Source organism: Chroicocephalus ridibundus, chromosome 8, assembly GCF_963924245.1.
Source record: "Chroicocephalus ridibundus chromosome 8, bChrRid1.1, whole genome shotgun sequence".
Taxonomy (NCBI): Eukaryota; Metazoa; Chordata; class Aves; order Charadriiformes; family Laridae; genus Chroicocephalus; species Chroicocephalus ridibundus.
Window position 1 is genome coordinate 53,986,044 of NC_086291.1, and position 12,240 is coordinate 53,998,283.

At 41.9% G+C, this 12,240-nt stretch overlaps 1 protein-coding gene across 8 annotated transcripts in view; it reads right to left on the reverse strand.

Moving 5' to 3' along the window:
- The window catches only part of SDK1 (sidekick cell adhesion molecule 1), a 411,549-nt gene that overhangs the window by 129,239 nt on the left and 270,070 nt on the right, over positions 1–12,240 (reverse strand). For all 8 annotated transcript variants that reach the window (XM_063343255.1, XM_063343252.1, XM_063343253.1 and 5 more), the window contains exons 13-15: positions 11,306–11,408; positions 9,997–10,173; positions 1,188–1,324 (exon numbers count right to left, since the gene is read on the reverse strand). In XM_063343255.1, the coding sequence (XP_063199325.1) occupies positions 1,188–1,324; positions 9,997–10,173; positions 11,306–11,408 (417 nt within the window). The remainder of the gene's footprint in view (positions 1–1,187; positions 1,325–9,996; positions 10,174–11,305; positions 11,409–12,240) is intronic.

Below are 12,240 nucleotides of genomic sequence, written 5' to 3' on the forward strand. Positions count from 1 at the left end.
GGGTGCAGAACGCTGAATTTTCTGAGTCATTTGTTACAAAAAGATCATGAGCCTTTGCTCGAAAAGAACGGTTTTAAGGACAGCAGTCCTGGGCATGACTTGGGATTTCTGCTAGGATTAGAAAACCGCACGTTGCTTAACAGATGTCAAGATCATCAGTTCTGGGACCTCCGCATCTGAAAAGTTATGCACTCCAGCCTGCAAAGCAAAAGGGTCGTATGTGATCTGAAGCTCAAGTTCCATCTCAAGCTCTCTGTGTGGCAAAACAAAATGCTACTCTCCAGACAATCAGAAATCAGGACTGTTTCACATTCAGTTATGCAGTGGCTAATTTCCACATGTCAGAAAAAGTGACGCTCTTAATTTTTTCATCAAGAATCAATTGTTAGGCTTGAATTTCCAGCTCCGAGGGTGACGGAGATTAGAAAGTATTGCCAAGGTGACCGATTTCCATATAACCTCATCTTTCCATCAACTCCTAAAGAGGCATTAGCGGCGTCCCTGAATAACCTTGCAAACCGAGCCGCAAAGGGCCAGACACACCGCATGACAAAACGGTGAGAAGTGGCAATTCACAACGACCAGGTTTGTAACCCATGAAGCCAGATATCTGGATAGCTTACAGTTAAGCATCCTCAACCACCTACCTAAAAGAAGGGTGTAAAATGACAATGTGGGGAAAGAGGAGAAAATACGTGAACCCATATACGTATAAGGTAGTAGCTCCTATTGACATCCAAGTTTGTTCCTCTGACAGACGATGGGTTCCATATATTATCGTACTGCCTGCATTTTTCAGGTAAAATAGGGGCTCTAAATGCATCAGGATACCTACAAACCCATAAAAGACAACAGTGGGAAGAAATGAAATATGACTACTGCTATTTTATAGATGTCGAATAGAAGCGCTGATGAAGGAGCTGTTGTGCCTAAGTCCAGCTCGGCAATGCTGGAGGTGGAACTTTCCTGTATAATAATTCCACCATTTTAGGCCTCTTTTTGTTGATTAACTCTTTCAGCGGGTGAATAGTTGAACGTAAAACCCAGGGCTTCCCCTTCGTGCGCATCATCTCTTATTTAGCAAGCAACGGTAACATTTTCTTAGCAGCTCTGGTGAAAGGTGGGGCTGAAAGAAGGCTGAATAATTAAGAAGAACATGAGGTTGAAACAGGTTTGACTTTACTCACTGTTCTCAGAGAGCTCGACCATGTAGTAGAGAACAGGGCTGTTTCCATCAAAGGGACGCACCCAGGAGAGCATCACGCTGCGGCTGTACGAGGAATTCAGAGTGGCCAGAAGGTTCTGAGGGGAATGAGGCAGCTCGCTATTAAGGAAAAGAGAAAAGGAGAAAAAACAGCACAGAAAAATCAATCTACATTTCATTCAGCTACAGTCTTACAGGCAGTTAAAGGCACACGGCATCAGACTCGTACGGTGATACATATAAAACTACCAGCAGCTATTGTACAATTAAATAAATGAAAGACATCTCTGAATTCGCCACAATTTTATCTTATTTGGGAAAAAAGAGAAATAATTTATGCCGAAAGTCCCAAGGCTGATGCTTAGAACAGCTAATGGAAATGTTGTTAAATGTGGGGAAAAAGCCAATTTTCATACTGTTTTTGATTGAGACAACTTGGTCAATAAATTTCCCCTCTCACTTTTTTCCCCATTCTTACAATGATGTCCTAGCAATGTGACAGCGGTAATACGTATCAACAGTAAAACACATGGGAGATATGATTTCACGTAAAATTTTTCATACTCAAGGAAGCAGAAGACATTGACACTATCCATATAGAGCTACTAATCAAAATTACCATATGTATTCTTAGGCTACAGAACAGCTTGATTTACTCGCGGATTCAGGCTTATCCTGCCATGGGTAGAATCTTTCCTTCCTATAATAAGGATTTTTTTGGAAGCACCCAACCAGAAAATGTAGTGAAAACGCCTGCAGAAACCCCATGGAAATACAAAATGAAACATTAAAAAACAAAAATAAAATAGCAGCTCAATTAAAACGTGTAATTTCTACACATAAAGGCAATTTGTGGAAAAACATTTCATTTGTACTCATTGGCTGAAAGTCGGAGACTGCATGGTGCAGTGAGAAAACTAAATTCTGCTACATCCCTTAAATGCTGATCTGCATTGAGTGATAAGAGCCCTTCAGCCATTATATCTGCGTGATTTCTGCCCCTCGTCATCCTGGTTCCTGGGGAGGACAAGGGTCTCGGAGTGGAGGAAAAGCAAGGAGGACCAGTCTCACCCATTCAACCCGCTGCTCCTCCCCGGGAAAGCCGAGGGTAACCCTTCCTCAGCACACACCACCGCTAATCTGCTCTGGCCAGGGCAGAAAGCCACAAGAGTACTTCACATGCTTAATTTAAAAGCGTAGTAATTTCTGGTTGTAATGTATCATGCTACTGAAGGCTTATAGTTATTTAAAAACCGCAGCTCCTTAGCCACTCACAAAAGTAAATACAGACTCTGGCTTTAAGCCAGAACAATAAATATGTCCTGGATTTGGGTTTCTACTGGAAGACTGAGGAACGTATGGAGAGCCAGACAATAGATTTATTATTTTTGTTAAAACTGTGTACGCTTTTGTTTACGTGTTTATGATGGCTACACGCTGTGGAGTTAGCGAGGAAAAAAGAAAAGGTTGCTGGAGGAGCCAAGGAGTGGCAAAACCCCACACAGATAAGGAGAGAACACAAGTGGAAGACACTCGCCTAGCCCTCTCTCCAGGCTAGAAGGGTTGGTGCTTCCCACGGCTAAACCTGAGACTCAAAGTCTCAGCTTGGCTCCTTTGACTTTTAACTCCTAACCAAATTAGCAGCAGGGTCACCCCACGCTCTTTCTGTAGGAGACATGGAGTGACACCTCAGGGTGTGATTCAGATCTTAACTTCATTAAATCGCTTGCTCGAGGTGCCTCGATTACGAGGAGCGTAGGCTGACGGCATTCTCACCGAGGTCTGGGCACGCAGCAACCAGCTCCGCCTTTGGATGCACAGACAGCTTGGGCATGGCCACTTTGGGCTAGAAGGAACACCAGGCACGGGAAAGAGCACGTACCGGGCAGATTTTGAACAGAGCACTGCAAAATTTTGGATAAACAAGTTTAGGGAAGACGGGGACCTGGAAACAGAGTAGGAGGGCAGCCGGCCTGCAGGAGGAAACGGCAGAATAAGCCTGTGGTTTGGAACGTGTGGAGCTGGGGTTTGAGATACGGCCATTTACCCAGGGACTACAGGAGCATGCTACTTAATTTTGAATGAAACATTACATTATAATAAACATTAAACCTCCACTATAATTTATCATTATGTCCTAAGCAAGCTGGTTGGAAAAGTGTTTTTACGATTAAGCTGGCAAAGGAAATTACTGAAGGAAAGAGAGTGAAACCTCTTGTTGTGACACGGCTCGTGGAAGTCCCAGTCGCCGTTTCGTTGTCTCCAGGCCCTGTGGGGAAGAGCTCGGAGCCGGGCTGCGGCTCCAGCTTCTCCCAGCAGACGATGCTCACACAGGGATGGCTGAGGGGGAGCTCACAGCAAACATCCCCACATAGCTCCTTTTCTGGGAACTAAATAAAAAATCTCGGAACATATTAAGGATATCTTCAGGGTGTGCATTTACTAATTAATCTTGTTTCCCCATACACATAGAAGGGCTGAATTAACAGCTCATTTGAGGACTGAGGCTACAGGACCAAGGAAGACTTTACAGCTCGGTCTCTTCCTTAGCGTACAAGTCTCTTGGAGGAGCGGGAACATTCCCTTCGTCTTGTTTTTTTTTTTAAAGCACAAACTGAGTTTAAACGTGTGGGGTTTTTTTGCCGAGGATTTGGGTTTAGTTGATTATTCTCCTAGATTGTCACAAAATGGTAATCAGTCCTCAGCGTGAAGGAAACGGGCACTTTCTGTTCAGGCAGAGATTGAGTAGCGTGAGCTGCAGCGGCCATACAGTACACCTACCTCCACTAATATCATATTCTTTAGCCATATGTGTCCACACCAAACAGCAACAGATGGTAGTTACAGATTTAAATCCCTCAAGGCAAACATAACAAGTGCCTAAGAAACACACCTGGACAGAAATAAATATTTAAAACTACAAAGACATTTCAGCACAGAAGTGTACTTCTCTCTTTGTAGCATATAAAAGCAGAGATTAATAAATAGTAATTCCTACTTTAGCAAGCACTTACACTTTGTCTCCTTCTCATTTGGTACTGCATACTGTGTGGAAGGGATGACAAATGAGTCCTGCACCACCATCATGAATATTCACGTTCCCAAAAGAGATCATTGCTTCTTTTTTTCCTTTAAAAGAATTACTTTTCCTTGCTGCTAACATACAAGAAATCATTGCAGGGAATGGTAATTTGATCCCTTCTTCGGGATGAGAAGGACCTCAGACTAGAACTGCTGAACTTCTGATACACCAAGAAAGTGGATGAGGTTTGGGACAATAACACACATGGCACAGAACAGCCCTTCATTGGACACCGGAAGTTTAATTCCAGCATTATTATCTTTCTTTTGTTCACTAAAGTCCCAAACAGGAAATAGCTGAAGGTTTTTCAGTATAGGATATCTTAAGACCTCACTCCTCTAATGCTGAAGAGTTGTGTGGAGGCAAGTTTTCCATAACTTACTTTGTAAGACAGCAAAATACATATACAGACACTTTTAAATCTGTAATTGATAGATAAGCCCAGGGTTAATGGCATAGCCACCAAGGTGACCCGAGGGAACTCTGACAAAGCAATTAAAATAGCGGATTTGCAAGAAAAGAACATGAAGTCATTGTGACAACCTAGGAGAGAAATATTAGCTAGTTGCAGATGATACATGTTCAGAACAGAAACCCTAATGTTTTGAGTCAGCTCATCACTGCCAGAGGGCAGCTGAAAAATTCACTCAGCAAACACATAGAGTGTTTTATAAAATTAGCTAAAAGCAGACTATTTGCTGAGGGAAATAAACCAGACAAGGTTTGGAGAGATTTCTCAGAAAAATGGTCCAACAGCAGGTAATTAGAGAGACTGTGACTGAAGAGGGGATTACTAAAAAGGCAAGGGAGATTAAACAAGTTTTCTTGTCAGTTTATAAAAAGCCCTGCTCCTATTTCATAAATTATTTCCTAAATCAGGTCCACCATATAAGTTTCGCTCAGGAGCAGGTGGTTCATCTGCTAGACCCGATAACGTGGTAAGAAATTGAGGCAGGAGGCCTAAAAACGCACTCAGCCCTGATGGCTTTGCTCAGAAAAGTTTATAATGTTTTCAGTTCAGAAACGTGTCATCTGTTGCTCAGGACTTTCCAGTTTCTCTTGCAAAAGAACGCTCTCCAATTTCTAAACACAGGAAGGATTCTTACAAGGCATCCATTAGTTCTGAGGCTTTTTGCCTCTTGCAGGCCTAGAATGAGGTGGATTTTTGAAACTAAAGGCTTGCCAGGGCCCAGAGCGCACAGATTTATTTCTCATTTCATTCTGGTGGTCACCACAAGCTCAAATCTACAGAGGACTTGGGAAAGGTTTTTGAATTTTATGCTTTCTTTTTGCTAAAACCACCTGCATTTCTGATCTATCTTCATTGATGAACAGACACAACTGTCTTTCCGAGTGGTACTTCTCTTTTGAGTATCAAGTGCATTTAGATCAAGCAGTGAACCTTACTTCTTGGATGACGTCTCAATATGGCTTGGAAAAGTAAATAGAAGCTTTCTTTTTAGTGAGGAAGGAATAACATATTTTCAAGTTTGACAGCCTTCCTGTTTTCACTCCCCGCAGAAAGGAAAAGGGATGGTCTATCGGAACAGAGGGATATGGGATCCATATGAGGGTACGGTTGCAATGAGACATCATTTTGATTTGTTACTCTGCATTGGTCTCATTGATTCTATTTTTAGCAATCAAGCTATTTTTTAATGGGATGTATTGGGAAGAAATTGGAAAACGCAGCAATTAGAAATACTCTAGTAAAAAGGGTATCAAAATTCATGTATAAATGATTGACAAAGGCAATACTGTGCATTCTGGGCAACCTGCTGGGTTTTATTGTAAGTGGTTAGCTCCCCTTTCTTGCATTTGAAGAAGATAGAATAATAGTTCTCTCTCTGGTGAAAGAAACTGAAAGAAGATGAACTTGCTGCCAGGAATAAATTGTCTATTTTTGTATTACATTGTCCTCCACATATTTTTGCATGGAGAAAGAGCCTAAAAGATTTTACTATATGTTATGACATAACAGAGAGTTGTACAGGGCTTTGATTTTCCAGCAATGCAGCATTACTGTATGTTTCAGTCACATTCATACAACAAAGAGATCTTTTAGTATGGACTGCAGACGGGCTGATATTGAGCAGCAGGTATCGTCAGGCATAGATAGTAGTAATTCTGCATATTTTATATACAGAGAACCCTCAGGATACTTTGAGCCAGAATCAGTTTCCCATCGGGTAAGTGAGACACCGTGATAACTCAGCTTATGCAGCTTTAGGAACAAGTGTTTTTTCCTCTGTATGTATTTTCTTCTGTATGGTATTTACAGGACTATAAGAGTAAGTTAACTGAAGCTGGAACGTTTCATAACATACAATTATTTTCAGGATCAAATCCTATGACTTAGAGGAATGCAAGAGAAGCACAAGCTCCTCATCAAAAGACCTGCAAATTTTTCTGTATTTGCTGTCGAGCAGCTCTGCTAGGAAAAAAAAAAAAGTAAAAAAATTAAAATCTATTTCTTGAAGAAGAGAAACATCACTTGCAAATGTTTTACCTCGTGCAAATCAAATCAAGTGATGTACATGAAGAATAAACACATTTAGAGGGAAGACAAATGAATGAATAGAGTATCTTGACTAGCAATTAGTTTCTGTGCCCAAGTACCATCAGTGCAAAATTGATGAGCAAGGTAACCTTTGGCTGCACTTTAGCAAGTTCTTCATTAGTTTTCTGGCTTTCCTTTTCAAATATTTTATTTCTTCATAGACACGCTGAGAAAAAATGATCCGTCCTGCTTGCACCACCAACGTATATGAGGCTGTGCTATCAGCATAGGTTCTTTTAGCAAGAAACAGTACCTTTTGCCCCAAGCCTGTCTTCCAAAAGGGAAGACAAAGGAAGAAAAAGTTTTCTTTCCTTCTTTTCACAGATTAGAAAATCAAACCACTCAGAAATTAAATAACTGAAGGTCACCCTGAAGGTTAATGGTTTTGAATTGAATCAGTTTGAATAGAAATCAGTAACAAACTTATTTGTGCCTTTGGAAATTTCTCTTGACATGCCTAGAGGTAGAGGAGGGACATGCTGGTTCCTGGGGGAAAAGAGGTGGTGAGACAATTGGAGTCGTCAGATAAAGCTGGGGAGGCTACGGTATTATCCATTGGTAGACTGCTCCAGTCTATAATTGGTTGAGAGGCCTCCTTTGAACATTTGTCTGACATTAGTGCTACTCAAGGCACTGAAGTGTAAGTGCTCATCGATGGGAATGTACATGCCCTGTTTGTTAATGTTCTGCACAAGAGAATTATCTGGGAGAATAGGGAACGTTATAGATCTGTCATTGCTATACGAGCTAGAATTTAATTTAAGCTTTACTTCAGACATTTCCTTTCCACACATTTTCTTCTTCATTTCACTTCTGTTGTATCATGTATCTCTATTTCTCACAGATTTGTGCTGCTGAGCCAAATGATAATGATGGAAGCTGCAAAGGAATGCAATGTTTTTTGGCGTTATTGCACTACCTGCAGCACTACTTTGAAATAAAATGTCACAATTCACAGTATGATTGAGTGACTTATCAGTTACTTCAGTCCTCTAAAACAGTGGGTCTATATTTCTTTAATTCCTCCAGGAAAAACAGGTTATAGACCATCAGCAACAGAACATCGGGGAAAGCGGAGATACAGGATCAAGAGCCTGTCCCAGTGCATGGAGAGCCAGCCAACACAACTGGAACAGGCCGGGGTGCAAGAAAGGCAGCCCCAGCAACGCACACGAGATGTGCCTCTCCCAGCTACCTCCCAGCACCAGTTTTATGGAGTATAAAACTCTTCCTCAGTGGTCAACGGAGAGCTGCAAGTAAATACATCTCCTGTGCTGTACTGGGCTGTGTAGGGCATTTTTTGCTATTAAGGATTAAGAAACGGTCAGACTGCTGAAGTGTTTAGCACATATTTATAGCTTTGCTTCAAAGTCCAGGTTTTAACATTCTTCCTAGTCTTTACTCCATAATTTTCTGCCCTCCATTCAAAAACCGCCTCGGAGAAAAGCAAGTATGGTTATATAGCAGCAATATATTTTGAATTGTCTTCTGCTCTTGGATTCAAACCAGCAGTAAAATGCACTCCGGGAGGAGAGCTGAGGAGTGCTTAATTAGAGAAAGAATGTATGACCGCTCTCTGAAAATGGGCATCTGATCTAGCCTTGGCACTGTCAGAATAATGCTGTATGAAAGAGCCCTCTGCATAGCAAACCTCGGAGGTGAACCCATTACACTGCCAACAGCAGAAGCTGCCATCTTCTCAGAGACATCAGGCACGACCAGCAGAAACAGATGCAATTTTAGTTAAATTAAAGCATGCAGCACTACTCAAATAATAATTAAAAAGTCTACATAAAACATTACCTTCTTATTCACTTGGTCTGCTCTACACATGTACCAAACCCACAGTTGTTGCTTTTAGTGATAAAAATAAAACGGAAGAGCACTTCACCCCAGTGGAATGACAGAAATAGAAAATATGGAACCCCATAATGACATTTTTATAATCCTTTTTCAGAACTGAACTGCACTTTAAAAATAAAAACAAGAAAATGTTTAAAGATCCTTAGGAATAAAGAAAGGCATACGTAAAAAAAGTTTTCCCCTGAAAAATGACGTATAAAGAGAATGCAAGAGTAAGCAATACCTGTCCAGGGACCAGCCATTCTGACATATATTTACAGAGAAAACATACTAAAAGAAGGAAAACATTTTCCTATAACCTTGGCATCACAGCTCAGCACCTGGGCTTTATGGAACAGCCCTACAGCATGGGATAACAGAAGGATTGAGGTTGGAAGGGATCTGAGGAGGTCTCTGGTCCAAACTCCTGCTCAAAGCAGGGTCAGCCATGAGATGAGCCCAGTTTACCCAGCCTGGTCTTGAAAACTGGAGACGGTATTCCAGATGCAGACAACTGAAGTGTCAAATATAAGGGGGTAAAATCAAGTCCAACAATTCACTATGCTGCTGTTAATACAGCCCAGGATGCTGTTAGCCTTGTTTGTTGCCGGGGCATGCAGTTGGCTCACGTCCAGCTGCTGTCTACCAAGATCCCCAGGTTCTTTCCAGCAGAGCTGCTACCAGCCAGAAGTGCCCAGACTCTATTACTGCAAAAGGTTATTCCTCCCCAGATGCAAATGGTGCATTTTTCCGTGTTGAATTTCATAAGGTTCCCATTGGCCGATTTCTCAGCCTAAGTCCCTCCGAATGGTTGCCCTGCCCTTGAATGTATCTCAACTGTCCCTTACCCATTTTGCGTCACCTATGAACCTCATGAGCGTGCACTCCAACACCTGCTCCAGACCGCCGATAGCAATGCTGAGCAGGACATGTCTACCTAGACTCCCCTGCGGCAGTCTACTTGCTTCTGGCTTCAGGTGGACTATAACCTCTTAATCGTTATCCCTTGAGCTCAACCATCCAACTAGACGGACACGTACACGTGGAGATTCAGAGAGATGCAGTTACTTGGAAGTAACTTCCAAGGCTCCAGTTACTTGGAAGTCCAAGCAGTGTGGCAGCGTGCAAAAGGGAGGGCATTTCAAGGCGATTTAATTAAGAATGAACCAAGCCTAATTTCCCCTACCAAAAAAAACACACCAAAAATTAAACTTACAGGCTCCCCAGATCTCCTGGAATGAGATGCATGGAAAATGCCCAAGGGCATCTGAAACCAAGCATTGTATATGTTTAAGATGGAACACTCACATCACTTCTAGTCGAGCCATTCTGGAGTCGTTTCCTCCAAAGGAAATGACCTCGCAGGTGTAGTCGCCAATGTCACCTGACCATGTCTGGCTGATGAGGAGGGTCCCGTCTTTCTCTACGGTGATCCTGGAACTGCTGGATGGATTTATCACAACGCTGTCCTTCTTCCAAACATACCTGAGTATGACAATGATTCAGTTAATATTACTCAGGAGAACTTCACAAGAGATTTATTTGAACTGTGCTGTAAAATACCTGCTTCTGTAATCACACATTACAAACCCCGGCCCCCTGCGGTTACTTTCAGGAACAGTGCCTTTTACAAACTTTGGTTTCAGATCAGCGATCAGAATGAGACATGTAATTGCGTCCAAGTTACTATACATTTTATAAACAATACTATATAATTTACACGGAAAAAGCGATGTACTCATGTCCACATTCTGAAGTGCAGTTTCATCAGCATTTTAAACCAGAACATCATACTCTGAAGTGAGCAGCTGAGGTGTTGGCCCGTCTCTGCTAACCTGTAATAAGCTCAGGCTGCCATAATCACCAACACCTTAAAGTGCTGCGACAAGGATTACTAGAGCTCTTCCATTAAAACACACACGTACCAACATGTCAGAGACTGTATAGCCCACGGTCTTACAGTTAGGTATCTCTACATGAAACTTCTACACCTGTATTTCTCTTTCCAAAGTTCTTCCTGCAGTTCACCCTTCTAGCAGCCTCCAAGCTACTCCTTGTGTTTTCTTTCATTTGCGTTGCTTTCAGGCTACATGAATTTTCGTGGTAAATTTATTTTAAAATGGTGAGCTTCCTCTAAATGCTCTAGTACAAATTTTAATAGTTCAGACAAATTCTGTTTTCCTTTACACAGTTAAAGCAGAATATAGCCCCTAGCTATTGGGTTGTTTCCAAGAACATGGGCATCTCTTGTGTTGCTTTCAAGCACCCCAACATAAACACTTCTGAAATCCTATTCCTTCTCTTTGGCTTTTACTCTCATTAACTATCGGCTTCTGACAAGTTGGTTTTATTGATAGTGTATTAACCTTGACAGTAAAATCATGGAAGGCTATATTGAAGTCATGAAGTGGAACATAGCTCATTGTAAATAATACATAAGGCTGAAATGGAAGATGGGATTTATATGATTAATGATACAGTGTACAACCTTATAAGGCAGTAATCAGGGGTCTGGTGTTAAAATCTGGGGTCCTGAAACTTTTCACCTAATGCTATTCATAAAGCTTATAAAATTAAGCTCGGATTAACCACACAAACGAGAACTGACACCACCAACCTGATTGAAATTCTAGGGTCATGAGTTGCTTCACATCGCAGAGTGGCTGTGGTTCCTTTGATCACAGTGCTGTCCTCAGGAGGGTGGACAATGAAGGTGCGATCTGAAAGGAACACAAGCCATAGTTCAGGTGAAATTACAGCACTTTGACTTGGGTATTCACTCAGAGAGAGCAGGCAACTGAACATTTGTCATTCAAAGCATGCAGGCCACTCCTCTTCAAGTCTTTGCTGTGAAGGTTCCCCTCCCTCTAATGTCATTGTGTCAAGACGAGGTGACACACTGCGGGGTGCAGAGAAGCAAAAGCAGCAGAGGGCACGAGTCGAGTCGGCAGTGGTCTGGGTAGGAGGAGTGTTAAAGCTGTTCTAACTCTCACTTGGCTTGTGGGAAGCATCTATGGCAACTCCCTGAAGTCGTAAGGCAGCAAGTATGTTTGTAATGCATTATGAATGAATCCAAACATACATCGAGTCAGGAAACAATTCACGCTCTTTGGAGCAGAGGAAACGAAAACAAAAACATAGAAAATCAGTGCACAGGAAGAATACACTAGAAAAACATCCAGAAAGTGGAGAACTTAAATGGTGCCCTACAATCTCGTCAAGTCTAGGAAAGAGGTTACAGGAGGAGGAGCTTCTGGTAGTCTGCATTTTCTGTATAAGAAAGATATGCTGTTTACTGAAATGTTTCAAAACGTCTTTATTCAAGCACCTCCTGGAGACCCAGGACACAATAACTGCTGTAACTACAGCAACCAGATCTGGTGTGAAAGATCTCTATTATGCTTAACACAGAGTAGCAGCAGCAGATAGCATCAGCTGAAGCAGGTAGACAACAAGGATGAGTATAGAAGATATGTGGATAATGTTAATCAGTCCCAAATCCCTACAGAGATAATCAGCATCTACGGAGATATCTCATACATGCACAAGAGG